General features: G+C 35.3%; 2 protein-coding genes across 2 annotated transcripts; both read left to right on the plus strand.

Annotated features, from left to right (window-relative positions):
• Positions 1-149: 149 nt before the first annotated feature.
• Positions 150-7,004, plus strand: LOC112053389 (MRG/MORF4L-binding protein). Its single transcript, XM_052884719.1, has 4 exons — positions 150-638; positions 1,134-1,238; positions 2,799-2,915; positions 5,245-7,004. Exons 1-4 carry the CDS (start codon positions 287-289, stop codon positions 5,352-5,354), a joined length of 684 nt encoding a protein of 227 aa, XP_052740679.1. The 5' UTR covers positions 150-286; the 3' UTR covers positions 5,355-7,004.
• Positions 7,005-7,796: 792 nt separating this feature from the next.
• LOC112053391 (nuclear inhibitor of protein phosphatase 1) lies at positions 7,797-16,879 on the plus strand. Its single transcript, XM_024092792.2, has 9 exons — positions 7,797-8,225; positions 9,096-9,310; positions 10,172-10,280; positions 10,904-11,006; positions 11,250-11,333; positions 11,571-11,781; positions 12,585-12,687; positions 13,063-13,148; positions 13,834-16,879. The coding sequence occupies exons 1-9, from the start codon at positions 8,197-8,199 to the stop codon at positions 13,929-13,931; spliced, it is 1,038 nt and encodes a 345-aa protein (XP_023948560.1). The 5' UTR covers positions 7,797-8,196; the 3' UTR covers positions 13,932-16,879.
• The last annotated feature ends 6,683 nt before the right edge of the window (positions 16,880-23,562 follow it).

Genomic DNA, 23,562 nt, shown 5'->3' on the forward strand with positions numbered 1-23,562 from the left:
CCACATGATTATGATTTCAAAAAATCTGAATCTTCAGATAAAGACGTAATATTTTGTCTGTATTAAAAAAGACTTTTGAAACATATTACAGCATATTATTTATTATGAATTTATATTTTTAGGGGGACAACTAAATAATTAAGGCGATTTTAGGGGTTTTTGACATAAACTTTAGGGATAAATATTTTGGAGAGTTGGTAACACTGAATTCATCAGACATCAATATCAATAGGGAGAATACAATAGCAAAAGCATTTATGATATTGTTCTTGTTGAGTATATCAATATGGTGTCAAGTGAAGAAGAAGTAGCTGATGTACAAACTGCGGGTGATATAGAATGGGACGTTGATATGGAGATACAGTTATTTTACGCTATGGCGAACCACAAGCCGGTTGGTGTTGGTAAATACTTTAAAATGATCAATATCTGGGAGAAACTTTCCAACTCAATAACAAAAGAGGTATCTACGATAGATATATGGAGGCATTTGTATAAGTTGTATGATATGGCAATGTTGGAGGATACAGAACCAATACCTTTTCCGAATCATATGGTACATTTTAGTCTAAACGAAAGCGAGTATGGAGCATTAATGGAACAAAAATGTAAAGAAGTGCATGCAGATGATAGTGAAGGTAGGTCACAACTTAAATAAGTAAAGTGTTGTATCCTTTTCACAATGTTCTTTGCAGGTACAGCCCAGGTTACTATTCATTAATTTAGGAAGAGACTCACACTTAATAAATTACATTTGATTAAGCATAGCATTCCATGGATTCACTATGTGGGGAGCAAGACTATTGTATGGCAGAGGATGTTAGGCTAACCCGGGACTTGAGACCTGGGTGAAGTTTCAAGGGGTCCTTTACAATGACAGCACAACTAGGCAACTCTAACCATCTAGCCCCTGGCAAATGATTCCTTTGGTGCCCTTTTATATCCTATATATAGCTATACTGAATGTAAACTCAATAATGGAATGTTTACCAACAATAATTAAATTTATGGTCCTAAATTAATGACAGTCAATTTGAGTCATAATCTTGGATTGTGTCCTTAGCCAACTACATGACCAATGAAGCAGCTATAATGACTAAACTAATTTATGGTTTTTTTTTTGTTTTGTTTAGCCCGTAAAGATAGTGTAAGCGCTTTGACTACCAAGTCTAGAAAAGAAAGTGGCAGTTCTCATGCATCTACAGACACACCTAGTATTAAATCTGAGAAAGATTATGGTGAGTTAACTATTTTACCTAAGTTATAAATAATAGTTAACATTAGTAAACTACTAAGTAGGTACATTAATACATTATATCATGTGGCTACTCAGTAGTCACTACACTGTCACTTATTAAGAATATAGAAATACTCCAGAGATACCAGAACCTATAGTCTGGCAAGTTCGTTGGTAACACTCCCATGATATGCGGGCGACAGGGGGAAAGACTGCAGGTGTGAAATAGTGTGTGAGGGGAAGTGATGTGCATCAGTCGTGGGTTTTTCATTTATCGCTACACACTCCTGGCCTGCGCGCATCGTCGGGAGTGTTACGAACGAAGTTGCCAAGCTATAGCATGAAAGAAATAGTAAAAAACACCATAAAACACAAAAGCATACCGCAGGAGCATACAAACAGTCTTGCTGAATTGCGAATACCCATGATAAGACCAAAAGGCTAAAGAGATCCACAGTGGAAGTGTTGTGTGGTTAACAGTAATTACCAATGTAGGACCATAACACACTTAATGGAGCAAAAGGTGCATAATGGAGCCACCTTCAACCTTAAACATCCCCTTCTCAATCAACTCAATCATCAAAAAATCAGTTTATAGTCAAGCAACTGATCTCTGATTGATTTAACTAAATAAAAATAATTGTGCTTGACTTCAATCATGTCTCATCAAGAAGTGATACTGTCTAAGTTAGACAGTGCTTACTTAGAAGGTGTCTCTTTTAACAACTGTTGTTCTATTTACAATTTATATATCACTAGCTAACGCCGCGCTGTTTCACCCTGTTGTTCCCATAGGAGTACCAGGGATAATATATAGCCTTCCTTGATAAATGGGCTATCTAATACTGAAAGAATTTTTCAAATCAGACCAGTAGTTCCCAAGATTACCATGTTTAAACAAACAAACTCTTTAGCTTTATGATATTAGTCTAGATAGATAACCTGTACTTAAACCATTCTTGACAAATTGTCACCAGGTACTATACATTTCAACTATCACAAGGTCATCGGAACTACTGTAAAAACAATTTTTTAAACTCTGAAAATGTTTTATTAGTTTCCTGATTGCAGTTGTAAGCCTTAACTTTGACTGTTGTGTAGGAACCTAAACTATATAACAATATCTACCCATTGGGATATGAACCTTTGTAATTACTGTGAAAACTTAATTGACATAAATAATAATCTAGATAAGTTTAATATAAATTAAAATTTACATCTGTTTGTTGCCATAATAAATGGTAAAAAAAACTGAATTATGAAAATAATACACATTTTTATATTATGTCTTATAATATAACATTTCCTAACAAATAGTCCTGGGATGGCAAATGTTCAATCCCAGCTTTCTAGGCTATTATTATTGTTACTAAGATACAGATAGGCTGTTATTGAATGCAATACTGTTTATATGTAAGTCTGGCCTTTTAATGATGGACCTATAGATGATAAATTGGCTTTCTCGGCTATTATTATATTCTAGCCTCTTGTATGAGAGTCTGGAACTATATTTTCCTATTGTCGTAATAAAATAAAATAAGAAAAATGTTGTACATCTCAGATCGAAGGAGAGATTCAAGAGACTCCAATGCTTCTGGACCCAGGGACAGTTCAAGCGGCAGAAAATCAATATCACAAAGAGACAAACCACCTAAATCTAAAATTAGCTCAGTTGCGGGTAAGTTATAAAGAATGCAATAAAACTAATATTTGTTTTTAATATATACTATGCACAAAAATTAAGGGAGCAGAAATAAAATCCAAATTTTTGGGGGATTTTCAACAGGCTGTAACTTATACAAAAATGGTCGTACAGCAAAAAAAAAAAACCAAAATTGTAGCTCTAAGTGTTTAGTTTTTGGATCTGAGTTTGAAAAATTTTTTTTGAAAATATTGTTCGAGTAATCATAAGAAAACCACCGAAAAAAAATTTTCGAAATTTTTTTGGTTTTTTTTTTAATCTACGGACGTGGAAAAAATTTTTTCGACTCAACTTCCATATGAACCGGATAGCTTGTTTATTCAGATTTAATTTCGTTTTTTTTAAATCTCGATACGAGCATTTCTCGCTGAGATATCGATGTTTGAATGGAAAAAGATCATTTTGTCTTTGATTACCAATATCTCAGCAACCAATGATTGCACAGAAATTTTGAGGTTGGTTTTAAAAACTTGAATAAATTTTCTACAAGGATTAGCAATTGAATTTTGAAAAAAAATTTTTTTTCAATCATTACATGAATTTGAAAAAGCATCCAAAAAAGGACTTTTTGTCGTTTTTTGGAAAATCAAGCGCCCAATCAAAAATATTGCGGAAACCACTGACGTTAAGTGTGCCTTTTACTGTTCAATATACCCACAAAAACCCTACAAAGTTTCAATTCAATCCAGCCAACCGTTTTTTTTTCCCACTTGATCGAATTTTTGAAAAAATTAAAGGAGCAAGAATTTCGCTCTGAAAATGTCATAATTTTTATAATGCGGGCTGTTATCAGGAGCAGAGGTGGCAATACGCGGTATTAGCACAACATACACACACACACACACACACACACACACACACACACACACACACACACACACACACACGCACTCACACACACACACACACACACACACACACGCACACGCACACACACATCTTCGGAGAGTGAGTTTGGAGTCTATCTAATACTGTGGAAGTGACGAACCACAGTGTGTCAATCTCTGATAAATCCGCCGTGCAACCTCCACGTGGTACGCTTTGGGTAACGCTAATGTCGGCGGTAATTTTTTTTTTAATTTTTTTTGATTTGGGCCAATTGAAAAAAAATTAAAAATTTTTTTTTTTTTTGTTTCTCAAAAATTTTCGATTTTGTTTTCTTAAATTTTTCAAGTCACTAATACAGAATTGAGAGAAAAATGAAAAAAAAAAAATTTTAATTTTTGATAAAAATTATGACCTTTTTAGAGCGAAATTCTTGCTCCTTTAATTTTTTTCAAAAATTCGATCAAGTGGGAAAAAAAAACGGTTGGCTGGATTGAATTGAAACTTTGTAGGGTTTTTGTGGGTATATTGAACAGTAAAAGGCACACTTAACGTCAGTGGTTTCCGCAATATTTTTGATTGGGCGCTTGATTTTCCAAAAAACGACAAAAAGTCCTTTTTTGGATGCTTTTTCAAATTCATGTAATGATTGAAAAAAAATTTTTTTTTCAAAATTCAATTGCTAATCCTTGTAGAAAATTTATTCAAGTTTTTAAAACCAACCTCAAAATTTCTGTGCAATCATTGGTTGCTGAGATATTGGTAATCAAAGACAAAATGATCTTTTTCCATTCAAACATCGATATCTCAGCGAGAAATGCTCGTATCGAGATTTAAAAAAAACGAAATTAAATCTGAATAAACAAGCTATCCGGTCCATATGGAGGTTGAGTCGAAAAAATTTTTTCCACGTCCGTAGATTAAAAAAAAAAACCAAAAAAATTTCGAAAATTTTTTTTCGGTGGTTTTCTTATGATTACTCGAACAATATTTTCAAAAAAAATTTTTCAAACTCAGATCCAAAAACTAAACACTTAGAGCTACAATTTTGGTTTTTTTTTTGCTGTACGACCATTTTTGTATAAGTTACAGCCTGTTGAAAATCCCCCAAAAATTTGGATTTTTTTTCTGCTCCCTTAATTTTTGTGCATAGTGTATAATAATTAAATTTCTTTATATAAATATCTATGATGTAAAAGGTAAATGAAAATTTACATGCTAATAGTTAAGGCCCGCGACTTCGTTTGCGTAGAAGTCTGCTCCCCGTTTATCCCAAGTACCAAGTAAGTAAGTGTGGACGGCTCGAACGCCAAGAGCGTACTGACCACACGACGAGCACCTTATATCGCAAGTCGTTCCCGCCAACCGATCGGTACCCCTCTCTAACTCCCCACTCTTTACGAAAATAAATCGCGCCACCCGACGTCATATCTGTCTCGGGCTACTACATATTTCCTACAATGTTTCATTTATTTTTCAGCCTGGGATTCCCCACTAATAGACGAAGATAGCAGCTCGCGGCGCGGGCGTCGCCGGGCGAACACGTCCACGCCGCCCGCCACCACGCCGGCGAAGCGTCGCCGCATGTGACACACCCACGCGCACTCGTACCACCACTTTTTCTGACACACACAGCGCCCGTGGTGGGGATGGGGTGACCGTAACAACGCGCGCCCTAGAAGAAACGCTGTGCATGTGTTTTCATTCTGAAAGTGTATAAATGGACTCGTAACATTCAGTTGGAGAAAAAAAAGTTTCTTTTTTTTATCAAGCTATTGTATACATTTTTTCGCTGACTTTAAGCGCGGCGACCGAATCAAGAAAATCCGTAACGAAAATAAACCTAACACCCAAGCTGTGCACCGAGTCAACACATTTCCACGTTATCATAGACTCAACTGGATAAGTGGTGTGAAACTTAGGGGCAAAACTTATTAAACCAGAATTCATTTCCAGCTCAATGTACATTATTTATTTTTCATTATTTTCTAAAGAAAAAAATTACTGTGTAAATAAAATAAATAAATAATTATAATTGCATAAGTTGATAAAAAATACTATGCAATAGCTTTAACGCGGCAGTCCCCGAGTGCCACACGTATTTTAATTATATATTAGGACTAAGGGCTTTAAAAAATTCAATGTAGGATAGCGCGGATGACGGGTGTCATTGACGGTAGGCGTCCACAGACCCGCATTGTAAGCATCGGACGCATCACATCAAACGGATTTCAGTATTCTTTGTATAGAAAGTCATACAAGTGCGTCCACTGATTTGCATCGAAAGTTCTTGATTCTGGTAGCTAACTGAGTTACCAGGAAATGAAAATTTCAGAGCGTCGGAACGAGATAATGTACCACGCAATTTGTAGGACTATGTGGCTGTTAAATTGTATAACTATTAATTAAGCAACAGTAAAAAAATCAGCTGGTTATTAACCACTTAATAACCTCGTTATTGATACAAGTTGGGAGAAGGGTTGAGTAACAAAAGTTACCAGAATCAAGAATTTTCGTAAATAAAAAAGTTGATGTCTCATCGAGATGAAGCTACTCACGAAATATTAGCTTGTTAGTAATCAGGTGTACAAAATGTTCTAGGGATTCCTGACTAGATTTTATTTATCGTAAAATTTAAAATCCGTTTAATGCGATGCGACCGATACGTACGATGCAGATATGTGGACACCTACCATTAGACGTAACTAGAGGTTAAGAGAGCTCAAGCAATTTCACCAAGCTCTGTTTGTTACATGACAATAGTTTAAAGCACTGTTAATGTTATTAAGGTTTCACCAAGTATTATTTTATATGAAAAAAATATGAAACTTCATATGTGTTGATCTGTCACGCAGCATCCTACATTGAACAAACAATAGATATTATTTATTATTTCTGATTAATATTTATTTCTGTGCTTAAAATCAAGCTGAAACGTTTGTTAGTTTGCCATAGCTTGCACTCAATTTATAAATTAGGAAGTTTGTAGTGTTACATACATGTAAAAAGTTAACTTTGTAACTATTAAAGTTTAATGAAATTCAAATTTAAAAACACATTTGTTACGATTTGTAATAAATGTGTAAAAAGTCTAATACAACACTGTCATGCCTAAATTAGTTTTTTCATCTAATTATATCTACATAGCACTAAAAAGTGTAGTGTTAATTTAAGCTTAATATTTACATTAGAAATTACTTCAAATTTTCACTAAATTCATTTTTGCAATATACTCTTACCCTTAGATACCTACATATAGGTGTCAAAGCTCTTACCAATAAAAAAAAATTATCAATATTGGACCATCAGTAAAAGGTTATGCTTGGTTTTACATAACAATTTATGTTTAAACAATCAATCATCCCCTGTTTTGGTTTGGAATTGTTTTTCTAATTTTATATGGGATCATCTTTGGAATATATTTCCAATAAAAAAAGAATTATCAAAATCGGACCACTCAGTAAAAAGTTATTCATGTTCATACATTAAAAATCTAAATGCATGTTTTAAATAAAAATTAAAGTTGCTTTTTTGTATATAGGTTAATGAAATAATTATACTATTAAGAAAGATCCTCCATAAGATAATTTAATGTCATTATTAAATAATAAAAACATATTTTGCAATTGTTTTTTAACTTTTGTTTGTATTATAATTTACAATTAAGTATTATAAAAAAAATCACATAAAATACATCTTTTTCCACGATTTTAGTGAGTATGGAATACATGTATGATTTTTTTACTTATGTAACTATTTTATATAATATTTTAACAATATAAACCATTTCGTCCCCACTTCAAAAGTTTTCTGATTTCAAATACTTGTAATATTAAAAAACAAACTTACAACGAAAAAAAAATCATCTAAATTAAAACTTCCAAGAAAAATGCTTTATTGAGGCGACTATTAGACGGAATGTCTAAGAGCTCCCTAAAAATATATAAGTTACCGGCAAAGTGTATAATTTAGGTATTCTATAATATACACTTTGCCGGTAACTTATATATTTTTAGGGAGCTCTTTACACGACGAAAACGATTACAACAATGAAATATAACAACAGTTTTTATAAATGCGTTAGATCATTGATTATTGATCTTGGACAGAGGGGTAGAGGTTTACGAGGCAGGTCCTTTCTTTTTAATGGTCCAAGTGTCAACCCAATACATACTCTAAGGCCTAATTCAGACTATTTTAGTAATTTAGTCAAGTACTAAAGTAGTCCGAAATAGGCCTAAGACCAAGGAAATCAAAGATTACACTCCTGTCACTGTCAACCTATTGACATTGACAATGACTTTGACAGTAACTAATGAATTCTTGAGCGTTGTGTAGTAATTGTAAATTGAAATTGTAAATTGTAATGGAATTTAAAAGGATCTTATAATAAAGAATTATCTTAAATTTTGATACTTAAAACTCAATTAACATGGCGAATCATTATGAAGTACCGAACTGGTAAGATTTTCGTACTTCATGCATAACAAACTTTTACCAATACCATGCCGCCATCGCGGAGATGCATTCTGTTTTTATTACATATTTATGTAGTTTTTTTTTAGTAAATTAACAAATAGGAAGTACTATTATATTTCGGCTTGGGAGACGCAGTATCTGTCCTCCGTCCAAATGGAATTGAACTTGGGTCAGGTGTATTTAAGTAACAGAAAGTTGCATGCATACTGTATGGAACTTGAAACCATGTGTACCGGTTTGCATAGGGGCATGCCATGCTGGTTGAAATTTTATAGTATAGATTATGTATGCAGAGACCCTAGACAAGTAAGGGTGGTAGAATCCTATATAAAAGTTATCTTTATTTAGTAGGTAGAAATATGAATTTTTATATTATCTTTTGAGTGTATTTACTGAATTAGTTTAAGAAATTTTACTTTATAAATTGTAATATAAAAAGAAATCCTCTAGTTTTTATCAGCTATAGATCCCATTACTGTCTGAAAGACAGAAGCCTATGTATTAATTCCAGATTAATTATCTATTTCTATCTATTTGATTGAGTAACATATAAACTTTCCAACTTATAATTTCAGTAAAATAAGTATAATTTAAGCAACTTCAAAATTGGTAGAGGTTCTTAATTTATTAGATTCTTTACCAGTTTTTTGTGTGTTCCATAATATTCAAAGACTTGTTCTTGTTGACTTGTTGTTGTTGTTTGTAATGTTCTATGCTAACATAATATCAGGATTAGATAATCAGAGCCTGGAGATCAAAATAAATCAGAGGAAGGACCTCTTTATGTTTTGAAAACATACTGTAGTCAGTATATTAAAAAAAATATTTAAATTATAAACTTTACATTTAAAGGGCTGGAAAACCACCAACTGGACTTCATTTGGATGTTTTGAAGGGCGACAAGTTGATACAGAAACTGATGATAGATGAGAAGAAGTGTTACCTCTTTGGTCGCAACCCCCAGATGAACGACTTCTGCATAGACCACGCAAGCTGCTCACGTGTGCACACCGCATTTGTGTACCATAAGCATCTGAACAGGGCCTTTTTGGTTGATTTGGGAAGTAGTGAGTATGATGTTGAATTTTTAGCATCTATATGCACTACCCAATGTGCTGGAATGGCAACTCGCACTGGAAAGCACAGTGTTGGTCGACCCCCCAGTAGATGGCCCAAGGACAGGAGCCTCTGGATGCTGGTGGCTCAAGACTGATGTTTGGAAGACGCCTATGTCCAGCACTGGATGTCCATCGGCTGACAATGAAGATGATAATGATATGCACTACTGTCTAGTTAGCCTAAGTGTCCTTTGTATGTATGTTTGTATGTACATGGTCTGGGTAGGTTATTCTGTCCTGAGTTTGTTATGGGCTCTTCCCTGACCAAGGCTCATTTAGAACCCTTGTAGGTTTAATTTTAAAATTTCAGCCAGTTATTTTCACCATTTTATAATAATATTATGTATGTCTGTAAACCTGATGTTTCGAAAGTGCTTGTAAAGTGCTTGTACAAGCATGAACGGGTCCACTAGTGATTGATTAAAAAATTGATTTATTTTTCATTTTGGCAATGGATACACTGTTTTTGCTATCATTAAATATTTAAAACTAGCAGACGCCCGCGACTTCATCCGCGTGGAATTCGTTTTTTTACAAATCCCGTGGGAACCATTGATTTTTCCGAGATGAGAAGTAGCCTATGTGTTAATCCAGGGTATTAACTATCTTCGTTTCATGTTTCAGCCAAATCAGTTCAGTAGTTGCGGCGTTACAGAGTAACAAACATCCATACAAACTTTCGCGTTTATATTATTATTTTCAAAATACAAACTTTCGCGTTTATATATTAGTAGGAATAGGATAAAGTTTTTATGTTTTCAGCATTTTTTAATACTGAATGAAAGTATGTTTTCATTATCTTCATTTCAGCACACGGTACATATATTGGAAACATGAGGTTAGAGCCTCATAAACCAACACAGTTGCCTATTGATTCCATGTTTCATTTTGGAGCATCAACAAGAAATTATATTATTAGGTGGGTGGCTCTGAATCTTATTAAAACTATGTTTCTTCTTACCAAACTCAATCGAACTGAAAAACATCATTATCAACCCATATTCGGCTCACTGCTGAGCTTGAGATTCCTCTGAGAATGAGAGGGGTTAGGCCAATAGTCCACCACGCTGGCTCAATGCGGATTGGCAGACTTCACACACGCAGAGAATTATGAAAATTCTCTGGTATGCAGGTTTCCTCACAATGTTTTTCCTTCACCATTTTGAGACACATGATATTTAATTTCTTAAAATGCACACAACTGAAAAAGTTGGAGGTGCATGACCGGACCGGATTTGATCCCACACCCTCTGCAATCTGAGGCAGAGGTCTTATCCAATGGGCTATCACAGCTCTTAACTGAAAATACAACACGATACTCAATTCAGTATTTCTAGAGATTTATATAAATTTTTTATTTCTATTACGAATCTTACATTTTTTTTAAGGAATTAAAAATTTAGAAGTTAATATATTTTAATCCCCTTAAGATGTATTTAAGTTATAATTATTGTTTAAAAAAAACGTTGTGTTTCCATTCAATAGATGTTTTAAATGATCTACTCTACTACAACTAATAAAGTTATTAATTTCATGTTCCAGAGAGAGGCCGACAGGCAATGCTCGGGGTATTATGGAAGAGTTGCCAAACACTGAGACAGAAGGTGCCTTACTTGGATTGCCAGAGACACAGACAGAGTTAGACGTAAGTTACTAGTATATGTATACTATACGCCGGCGACATCCCCCGGGAACCATGGATTTTTCTGGGATAAAAGTAGTATATATGTTTCTCAGTAACCTCTTCTTACCAACCAATCCAACCAGTGAAAGTCCCATTAAAATCTGATCAGCTACTCCAAAGATTAGCCCAGTCAAACATAAAGACAGACAGACAGATTAATTTTAAGTTTTATAAATGTTTTCAGAATGTGAAATGTTTTTACAGAATCTTACAGAATTCAATACAGCACACAATAGACGAATTTCAATGCTGGGCATATCTACTGATGACGGAACAGATGTTATGAAGGTATGTAATATTATGTATGTGTAATGGAATAAAATTTTTAATTTGTTTGACTTTAAGCAAACAAGCCGTGTTTTCATCAACCACCTGTTTCTAGTGGCAACATGGAGATAAAATATAGCATAGGACACATTTCAAAGCCTATTCTATGCAAACAAACAAATCTTTCCTCTTTAGTTAAATTAAAATACATAATTATTTATGGTATAAGTTTAATAACGATGTCATTGTACTTTCTAGCCGCCAACTGGTACTAAAAGATCAGCCTCAATGTCAGGAGGTGTGGCCAAGAAACAGAAGCGCAATGTGTCATTCAACGAGGAGGTTGACATCATCAACCCGGAGGACATTGACCCCACAGTGGGCAGGTTCAGAAACCTCGTCCGCTCCACCATAGTGCCTAATGCGAATGCGTCTAATAAGAAACTTAAATTGCAGAGTGCAGATGAAAGTAAGTTTTTTTTAATGAAGTACGTAGAACTGGCATAAATAGTATGGACACAAATGCGTCAAGGTACCAGGGTAACAGAGACTGTGGGAGGTTGAGTCATAGACTCACTACAATGTTTTTTAATTGTTTTCGAAAAATCGTTGACACAATCTAAATGTACTAGGAAAATAGAAACTGATAGGTTTTAGCATTCTTTTTTCAAAAGAAACTTCAATGTCTCTCTATGTAAGCTTTCAAATAGCATTTTTTTTGTTATAATTATCATTTTCAATTACTGATAACATATATTGCAGTGTTCCTAGTCCTATTACAATTTTCTTTGCTTTGTTGATATGTGGAGAGTTCTGTTTTCTTTCTTTCCCCACTTGCAAATGTCATGTCTAAAAAAGATAGTGCAGATTAGAAGAAGAAGAAGAAATACTTTATTGCACACAAAAATACAATTATAAATTAAAACATTAAAAAGATAATTTAAACTTAGCATGCAAAGGCGGCCTTATTACTATAAGTAATCTCTACCAGGCAACCCCTGACGAGAGAACTTGCGAAGAAAGAGCGGGAAGGTGCAAAGCGTTATATGTAAATAATTAAATTATATAAACGTAAATATAATAATAAAGATACATATGTATTACATAATATATTACAACTAAAAAATATATATATTATATACTACATAAATAACAATAAAATATTTAATATAAAATAAATTAGACCGCCGTAAAGTTTTAAATGATTATACATTCATTTAAATCTTCACAGGTACCTACTAGACTAGAAAATCATAAAACTTTGTTTTTCAGGTCAGCACCACCACTCTCTGCGGTTGCAGGAGATCTCTAGAAGCAACAACTTGTACTCTGACCTGCCCGCGCCCAGTTCACATTTAAGTCTTATTGGAGCGAGGTTAGTATTGTTTTTTTTATTTTCAATTTGTAGCACACTGAGTGCCTAGTAGCAGTTTGATACTGTGACGATCGCGTAACCATACTACGGCACAACTGTTTCAATTCCTTAGAAATTCGTGTTTACGTTTACGCGATAGTCACAGTATGAAAATATTGAATACTCCCACTAGGCACACTGAGTGCCTAGTGGCAGTTTGATACTGTGACGATCACGTAGTCGTAAACGCGATTGAAACAGCGCCATTTAGTGGCTCTACTGCACAACTGTTTCAATTCCATTCGCGTTTACGTTTACGCGATAGTCACAATATGAAAACATTAAGAATTGCCACTAGGTACACAGAACTGGCTAATTCGAGTTATATATTTTCAGGTTGGGTCTCTCGTTGCCGAATCCAGCGCCTGACGTAGAGTTGGAGGGGCCGGAACCACATCTAAATATTCATCCGCCTTTGCCGGGTATGTTTTTTTATAGAAAATATTTACTTTTTTTTATAAAAGTATTTACTTTTTTGACGACCTCTATGGCGCACTGGTATGTGCGGTAGATTTACAAGACAGAGGTCCTGGGTTCGATCCCCAGCTGGGCTTGTTGAGGTTTTCTTAATTGGTCTAGGTCTGGCTGGTGGGAGGCTTTGGCCGTGGCTAGTTACCACCCTACCGACAAAGACGTACCGCCAAGCGATTTAACGTTCCGGTACGATGTCGTGTAGAAACCGAAAGGGGTGGATTTTCATCCTCCTAACAAGTTAGCCCGCTTCCATCTTAGATTGCATCATCACTTACCATCAGGTGAGATTGTAGTCAGCGGCTGGCTTGTAAAGAATAATGAAAAAAATGACTTAATTTCTTAACTTTAAATTTTAATAATTATAGAATTTTAGAATTTAAATAAGGATTGTTTAAGATGATTAGATTTTAAGAAATTAAGTACCACGTGTCTAGAACGGGAAAAAAGTCGTGATCAAACCTGCATACTTGATAATATACTCTATTCTCTTAGTATGTCAAGTCTGCCAATCAGGACTTGGACTATTAGCCTAACTCGTGCTCAATAATGAGCCATATATATGTTGTTAATGATGTTTTTTTCTATATTATTATTAATTGATTTGTGATTATAATTTAAGTATTTATTTCACAGCGGTCGAAGAATCTGCTCCGTCCAGTGAGCCGAAGAAAAAGAAGTACGCCAAAGAAGCGTGGCCGGGAAGAAAACCCGGCCTTATCCCTGGTGTTTAAGTGTACAGTGCATGTACTGTTGACTAGTAACTGAACTATTCGTATAGTCCAAGGTCAGACGAACATGTCCAATGCTCAATTTCTCACACTCTATACCACTGTAGAAGTGTACACACGATACACACACAGACAGACAAACATTAACAAACAAGTCAATAATTAAAAAAATAAAAGAACCCGACTGTCTAAGTCTAACCAGCCCTATAGCCAAGTGGCACGTCGACTCTCTTTCTACGATCGCAAACGCGTCGAAAACTAGAAAAATGTATGGGAATGACAGATCTTGATCACGTGACCTGTCGATAGCAAATGTCATTCCCATACATTTTTCTAGTTGTCGAAGCGTTAACGATCGTAGAAAGAGAATTGACGTGCCACTTGACTGCTCGCACCTAGTCATCCGCCTCGCATATTTTGTATAGTGATTAATAAGTAACGTTTTTTTTTTAAATATAGCCATGTTATACCATTTTGAAATCCTCTTGATGAGCCCTTGAATTTGATACCCATATCGCAATATTCGAGAAAAAAAATGTTTTCACCTCGAGTCTATAACGTCTCACAGTCGTCATGTTGGTTTTTTTTTTAATTTCACCTATCTAAGAATACTTGGGTTATTAAGACAAATCTTACAATATCTTCAGTGGTTTGGAAGATATGAGGTACTTAAGAATAATATATGCATACATACATACAAGATAGTGCGAAAAAAGACACTGGCTAAGTAAATTGTGCTGTCTTGGCATAACTAAAATCCATTAAAATAATAAAGAAAAACAAGAATTTTCCCTACGATTTCGTTGCCTTTATAGATTTTGTTTTAAACCGATTTCAAAAAACTATTAATATTGTCAGAATTTCAGTTTATATGTTAGTCTAAACCATTGATTCCCAAAGTGGTCCAGATGGACCTCCTGGGGTCCGCGTCCCATACATTGAGGGTCTACAATTCGTAAGCTTGGCACGAAAATTTATCGAGTGCTTTCATACATACCGCATAAGGGATTTTTTAAATTGTATGAACTTGTAATAAAAACCGGGTCCACCGGAACCAGCAAAATTTTGAAAGTGGTCTATAAGAAAAAACAATTTGGGAACCAGTGGTCTAAACATATATGCTAAATTTCACAAATGTATGTATGTCCGCGCATATCTCTAAGACCAATACAACGACCAAAGGTGTTCTCCAACTTAACTTAGTGCATGTTTCATCAATATTGGTTCAATAGTTTTGAGATATAAATAAAATAGTGCATTTATTTACTATAGATTTCATTTTTCCCTTTTTCAAGACATGAGGTTGGTTTAATTTTTTAGATTATATTTTATTTGCACTAGTGATTAAAATGGTTCTTGCTTCATTCTTATTGTGACTTAAAATAAATGTGTGTGTAATGTGAGAAGTCAGTGTAACAAGACAGACAACATAATATCTAATTTTATTATAGAAAAATATTTATATATTGGAGTGCAGTAATTTTTGAATGTATAGCAATACGCAAACACCAATTTTTATATAGATAAATTTAACACAAATAATAATGAAGTTCTTAGATTAACGATTTAGATTTAGAACATAGATAGATCAAGTCCGACTGAAAATATGTTAATGAAATTAAGGAAGTTACATGAATATATATTGTTACTTATTATTTAAGTAAATACTAAATAAGATCGCTTTAACACTGCCACTTACTTATCAATCATCAATCTCCTATTAAAAAGTGGATGCACAATCAGCGACCAAAAAATGTCCCCATTCAATGAGTCCCAAACACAACTTCTTGGCTCTCAATTCAAGTAGTCTCATTTGCAAATTTAACCTTAAACTCAATACTTAAGGTTGAATTTGCTCTGAATTTGGGATTTTATTGAATATTGGACTATATTTAAAGGCCTTTAGGTATAATTTTCTTTACCGCGATAATTCTAAAACTGTCCAAGCAAAATTGGCCAATTTTTCAAGTAAAATTTTCTACATGATTGTGCGTCCTTTTATTATACGAGGTCAATGTACGCAATCGTCAATAAAATACAAGTTTATTAAGATTACATTAACTTAATTCATACAAAAATCTACTCACAAAAAACTGTTAATTGGTGCCAATTCAGCATTTAGTATTTAAGACACCAATAATATTTTATCTTCACTAAATTCTGCAATAAACGGTACAATAGTTAAAAATAAACACATCTCTCAGAAAAGATAAGAGCCGTGATAGCCCAGTGGATATGACCTCTGCCTCCGATTCCGGAGGGTGGGGGTTCGAAACCGGGGCATGCACCTCCAACTTTTCAGTTGTGTGAAAAACATCGTAAGGAAACCTGCACACCAGAAAATTTTCTTAATTCTCTGCGTGTGTGAAGTCTGCCAATCCGCATTGGGCCAGCGTGATGGACTATTGGCCTAACCCCTCTCATTCCCAGAGGAGACTCGAGCTCAGCAGTGAGCTGAATATAGTTTGATAATGATGATGTATATTTCTTATTGCATGTTATTTAAGATTTTCATCTGTGTGCTTAGTGGGAGTTTTCAATATTTTCATACTGTTACTATCGCGTTAACGTAAACGCGAATTTATATAAATCATAAACAGTTGTGTAGTGCCACTAGACGGCGCTGTTTCAATTTCTTTTCTTAGAAATTCGCGTTTACGTTAACGCGATCGTCACAGTATCAAACTGCCACTAGGCCCTCTGAAAATGTTACGTTTGTATCACAACGACATCGGATTATTGTCTCGTTTCGTCAACATACACATTTTTTTGTGGAAAATAGAAAAATATTAATTTGTTTGTTGTTAATTGGCTTGAATGTATTTAAATTCCCATATGAATTAAGCAATAGTGTACATTTTGTATATTATATAGGTAGATACGGTTTAATTTTAAGTGCTGTGAATAGTTTTAATTATCTATACATTTGTATAAATAAAATTATAATTTCACATTATTCTTCTTATTTTGAATGAACTCTTTTAATTAGGTACCTATTACACTGTCTATTAATTACTTGTGAAGTAGGAACATATTTTAATTGTTCGGGTCTTGTTTGGAGAATTCACCCTTGTGAAGTAGCTATATTATAGTACCTCAATTTTTTAGCTGGTGGGAGACTTCGGCCGTGGCTAGCTACCACCCTACCGACAAAGACGTACCGCCAAGCGATTTAGCGTTCCGGTACGATGTTGTGTAGAAACCGAAAGGAGTGTGGATTGTCATCCTCCTCCTAACAAGTTAGCCCGCTTCCATCTTAGATAACATCACCACTTACCATCAGGTGAGATTGTAGTCAAGAGCTGACTTGTAAAGAATAAAAAAAATCCATTGAATTGCATTATGTCGCGGAAAGAAAAATTCTTAAAATGCACATAACTGAAAAGTTGGAGGTGCAGACAACCAGATTCAAACCTACGCCTTCCTAATCGAAAGCAGAGATCATATCAACTGGACTATCACGGCTCAGATGACTTAGCCTAGGCTAGAAACCTAGTTAACCGAGGCTTAAGTTCTTAACTAGTGGTTAGTAAAATCTACTTACCTAGGTGTGTAGACCTAGACACTTTTGATAGGTCTTGATATAGCTACATACATATCCATTACCCACTAGCCTGTGTATACTATACCTTCCTACTTATTAGAGTAAACAGCCAAGATAGTGCGCCTTGATATACCTACCTGCTTAATTAGCCTCGTCGGAGAACAGTAATTGTGTTATAGGAGGCCAGCGGTATCAGTTAATTTTAGTATCTAACGAAGCACTATTTTGTAACTGGTAGGTAGGTACCTATATCTACTTTTAAATATTTACATTGGTAGTTGTTACCAGAGTAATAATAGGTATAACAGAGTTTCCCTTTCTGCTTGGTTAGGTTTCTTTGGCTTTTCTTTTTTTTTCCTCTTTTAAGTTTCGGCTTAAAATTTCCAAGTGACAGCGAACCCTAATGCCCCCCCTCCCCCCAAAGAAAAATAATAATAAATTTGAATAAAAGGTACCTAACCAAAGAATTGTCTTTGCAATATTAATGTGATGGGTGTGCTTGTTAAATAGATTCAATGTTAGGAGTAATTTTGGACAATTATAACTAACCTTAATTCTGACTCTGTATCAGTTATCAAGCCACCATTACGTAAATCTTGTCGCGATCCCCAACTGTCAAATGGCGAACCCCTAGGAGTTCGCGTACCCCACTTTGAGAAACCCTGTTTTAATAACACTCGACATGCCTAAACTTCGAGTCCGTTTTGAACACGAGGTGTAGGTAATACTCGTATGCACACTTGTACAGTGTATGTACCTTAGATTCATAGATATATATAGGTGTCAAAGGTAGGTATAAATTGCTCCGACGTTCAGCTTGTCGCAATTTTGAAGCGAATTGAAAGTTCGGGCCATAGGTACATAGAGTCGGATGCGATTTTACGACGTCTCCGAAATATGACGCAGGTGACGCATTGAGTAGAGACACCTGCGGTCTCACAACTTTGCGGTCTAAGTTGGAGCGCGCTTACTTAGAAGACGACAATTCACTCTTGCTTTGCAGATGTTTTAAATTGTAGGTAAGTGTTTGACTTGAGGAACAACCCACCACCTCCCATGGCCCTTTCAACCTCTCGGTATTTTGGGCCGAATCGAGGTAGGGCGAACCCGGTAATTGCATCTAGGGAGGGCGAACCCGGTACTTGCAAGTGTCTGACTTCCTTAAGTCAAAGCTTTTGCGAATTAGAAACGTGGATGCAAATCGTTTCATACGAGTTGCCTGGACATTCACAATGTAATGCCAATGTTCGCTGCGTCTTGCTATTCTGTAGTAGAAAGGAAAAGAAGGAACAAGATGGTGAAGTTTCTGCGCACACTCAATGAAGTATATCCGGTAAAAAACTGACAGACAAGCTATATTGTGTGTACATTTGAGGTCCTCCGTGGCGCAGTGGTGTGCGCGGTGGATCTACAAGACTGAGGTCCTGTGTTCGATCCCCGGCTGGGCCGTTTGAGGATTTCTTAATTGGTCTGGCTAGTGGGTGTCTTCGTTAGTTACCACCCTACCGGCAAAGACGTACCGCCAAGCGATTTAGCCTTCCGGTACGATGTCGTGTAGAAATCGAAAGGGGTGTGGATTTTCATCGTACTCATAATTATCAAGTTAGCATTATCAAAAAAAAGTGAATATGACCTCTGCCTCCGATTCCGGTCCGTGGCATGCACCTCTAACTTTTTAGTTATGTGCATTTTAAGACATTAAATAATAAATACTTATCACGTGTCTCAAACGGTGAAGGAAAAACATTGTGTAACAATCCATTCGGCTCACTCTGGAGCACGAGTTTCCTCTCAGAACGAGCGGGTTATTATAGGTTATAGGCTAATAGTCCATACCACGCTGGCCCATTGCGGATTGCCAGACTTCATACATATAGAGAATTAAGAAAATACGCAGTAAGCCGGATTCCTTCCGAAATAGAGGTTACAAGCTACATTGATTTCCACGCGGACGAAGTAGCGGGCGTCCGTTAGTGTAGGTACCTACCTATAATATTTTTAGACTCATCTCTATTTATTATTATAGTTATTTATTTTCATTTTAATATATTGTTAAATTAAAAATTGTAAGTTAAATTAACAATAAGTAATAATTAAAATATCTCATTACTAGCCTTCGAGTATATTAATTGGGCGCAAGAGAAATTGTGACGTCAGAAACACTGATCAAAAGGCAAATTTCCGCTCGGATGAGTCTGAATATCAGGCAACCAGCTTCCATCAGATTACATTAACTGTGAACGTTATCATACTGAAAAGGTCACTTCAGATGATATTATAAATGTAGAGGCCTTGTTTACTTTGACTTTGTTCAGAGCTCTCCGTAATCTATTCGTATTTTGAATCTGCTACCTATATTGAAAGCTATACAGGGTGTAGGTACAGGGTGTTTATGAGCCGTGATAGCCCAGTGGATATAACCTCTGCCTCCGATTCTGGAGGGTGTGGGTTCGAATCCGGTCCGGGGCATGCACCTCCAACTTTACAGTTGTGTGCATTTTAAGAAATTAAATATCACGTGTCTCAATCGGTGAAGGAAAACATCACTGAGGAAACCTGCATACCAGAGAATTATCTTAATTCTCTGCGTGTGTGAAGTCTGCCAATCCGCATTGGGCCAGCGTGGTGGACTATTGGCCTTTCCCCTCTCATTCTGAGAGGAGACTCGAGCTCAGCAGTGAGCCGAATATGGGTTGATGACGACGACAGGGTGTACAGTTTCCGCAAGTGTTGAGTTAGAACCGTAATTTTGACTTTGCGACTAAATTTTAAGTAAGTTCCACAATGCCTAGTTAAGTCGTAATTTTTAGGGTGGTACTCCTAAGTATGATTCTTAATTATTATCCACAAACCCAATGAAAAGTGCTCAATACAATGAGAAAAAAATCATAAACTAACATTAGGTCAAAATTGCAGAAAAAATTATAAAAAAAATTCTATCTCCTAAACTAAGCAAAATTGTAAAGTATACATGGGGGTGATTCGGATACTCCTCGTTACAAGGCATCCAAATTTTAGCTTTGAACGTCAACTCCCGGGCCACCCTGTAAATGCTGCGATTGGGAGATATTCTTCATATGTCCAGTTTCTTTGATTACGTATTTTATGATCCAGTCTTAAAACCTGATTATGGTAGGTTGTGCCAGGCGGATTTAACAAGTTTGCCACCAGGCTGTTTAATTGTCGCCGCCCCTGCTGGACCTCTGAAATTCGATTTATATGAACCAATCATATAAATTTCGTTATATTTACTCAATAAAATTGCAACTTCAAGATTTTTGCTCTATCGTCTTAATTAAATCAGTTTAATGTTAGTTTTTTTATTAAATTTCGTTATTTTATTAAGATTTGTTTTATCTATGTATTGTTCTGTATTTTCTACGTATGTTCGTACGTATGCTTATATTTATTTCTTTAAAACGAAAATTTTTGGGCCAAATTTACAGCTCCCTAAAATTAGCCGCCCTAGACTCAGCCTACTCAGCCTGCTGCAAATTCGCCACTGAGATGTCCGCGTCAACAAACAAATAATCAAACTCTTCAGCTTTATACAATTATAGATTCAGCTGGCTATCTTAAATTCCGACATTCGTATCTAATTTTGACTAAGATGACTGGATCATTTAGTAGTAGAGCGTTTTATCACGGAGCTCATCCGAGGAAGTATTTCCGTCATATTTCAATCGGTTTTATTTAATTTCAATCAATACAATATCTACATAATAAGTTGTAAGTCACTATAAACAGAAAATGCTTTTAACTAAGCCTACTTACTTGAAATAAGCGATTTTGTTTTGATTTGAATAATCCCTGTTCCTGGGTTCATTTATATTTTTTGACACCTAACTCTGTTTGATCACCCAGGTCTGGAAATCTAGATCTAGATCACCTATTATAATTATATTTATTCATCTTATGCTAAACGTCTTCTGACCTCTGCCTTCTATTCGAAGGGCGCAGGTTCTATTCCGGGGCATGCAACTCCGATTTCAAGATTATGTTAGGTGCATTTTAAGAAATATTTCGCGTCTCAAACGGTGAAGGAAAATCATTGTGAAGAAACTTACATACCTACCTGAGAATTATCTCAATTCTACGCGTGCGAAGTGAAGTCTGCCAGTCCACATTGGACTGTGGAATATTAGCCTAAAGCCTCTCGTTCTTAAAGGAGACTCGTGCTCAACAGTAAGCCGAATACAAGTTGTTAATGATGAAAACTTCTTCACGACGTCGATGACGCAGGTGTCTGCTAATATAAAAATATAGCCTCAATAATAAACCTGTATTGTCTGGTCAGGTAATACCACTTTACGACACACTTACTCGGTGTATTACTTGCTTTATGCGACATTAAGGCAATGTCACACTCACATCACATCCGAGTATCGTCCATATTATTATAAGGGTTAAAGTTTAGGTAAGTTGCCAAATATGTAGATAGGGCGTTCTCAAAGTTGGGTACGCGAACCTCTAGTGGTTCGCTATTCGACGGCAGGGGGTTCGCGAAAAGATTTACGTAATGATGGCTTGATACCTGATACCGACTCAGAATTAAGGTTAAAATTGTCAAAAATTACTCCCAACATTTGCATTCAACAATCCATTTGCGACAAGTAACAAGCACACACACCACATTAATATTACAAAGACATTTCTTTTGTGTTTGTGTTTTTATTTTACTTTATGTGTTACGATAAAGTCAAATAAAAACATTAATTTTCTTCAACAGTCAAATTTATTTTTTTCTTAGAAACCCTGATGTAGATAATAGATTTGAACCATGGTGGCTTTCAGAGATTAGGTATTGTTGAAAACTGCAGTTCCAAAGTCACCATAGCCAGAATTCCATAGTTGTATCTTGTCTACCATATTTATCTACAGTAAAAGAAAGCTCTTCAGACAAACTTTCTGCTTTTCTAAAGAACAACAACGGTATCTATGCAAAGTCTCGCTCTCTCATAGTACAAAATTAATTTGTATATATTTTTTTGCTAATATTTTATTTTCAATATTTAGTTTTTGATTCAGATTACACATAAATAAATAGACACTCTGTCTGTCTTCTCTATCAAAATAATGCTAGTCTCTCTGTCAGTCACGGTTATGTGTTCCGCATTATCATCCGGAAAAGTACATTAAACACGCATTTTGTAGTCTCTTTCCTTTGTAAGTTTTATATAATGATGATACACATTTCCTATGAAACAGTGAACATTATATATTACACATATATAATGTATAATTAATTAAGTATCGTAGTAAAAAATATATAAAGCCGCGATTCACAATAATAGTACGTATTATGAACGTTATACAAGCGACTGTCACTGTATCCCTGCTATCTGAGAAACACTTTAAGGAGCCTACGGCACTCACACAATCAGAATAATATCCTGTAGGCGTGCTGAAAAATTAAAAAATATGAGTCGGATTGAGAACCTACTCCTTTTTTTCAATTCAGTTTAAAATAAGATTCAATACCTCATCAGAATAGCGCTGATCTACGAAAAGTCATGTTATGAAATTAATAGCAGCAGACGGGTTTAAGTTTGTTGAGACTTTCATTTGAGACCCCACTCGAGTATATGTATTTGCAGATATTCGGTTGTTCTTCTCCACTTTCACCCCCCACAACTTTTAAACGGCTCAACCAATTTTCATCAAATATGTCGAACACTCGCCCGTAAGTCTTTTATACAAAAAAAAAAACTAAATTAAAATAGCTTCATCCGTTCGGGAGCTATGGTACCACAGATAGACTGACAGACAGACAGACACGTCAAACTTATAACACCCCTTTTTTGTCCGCCGGGGGTTTAAATACATTCATTATTATGTACCTAACTAAACGGCTGGAGACACGGCCACTTACTAGTGTTATAAAAGCTTTCTACTCTGTTGCTTCAGTTTTATGGATTTCATTAAGTGCTTCTTTCACAAAAGAATAACTTGCAAAGTAAGTAAAATGTAACAAAGGCGTGCTACGTCGATATTTTCATTGTTGCAGCGTGTTTTAACATATTAAGAACATTTATTTTGTGTGAAGATTTTCTTTAAGGTATCTATCGTTTACTTACTCGTTTATCTCAG

The sequence above is a fragment of the Bicyclus anynana genome, chromosome 2 (genome assembly GCF_947172395.1).
Source record: "Bicyclus anynana chromosome 2, ilBicAnyn1.1, whole genome shotgun sequence".
NCBI classification, from domain to species: Eukaryota; Metazoa; Arthropoda; class Insecta; order Lepidoptera; family Nymphalidae; genus Bicyclus; species Bicyclus anynana.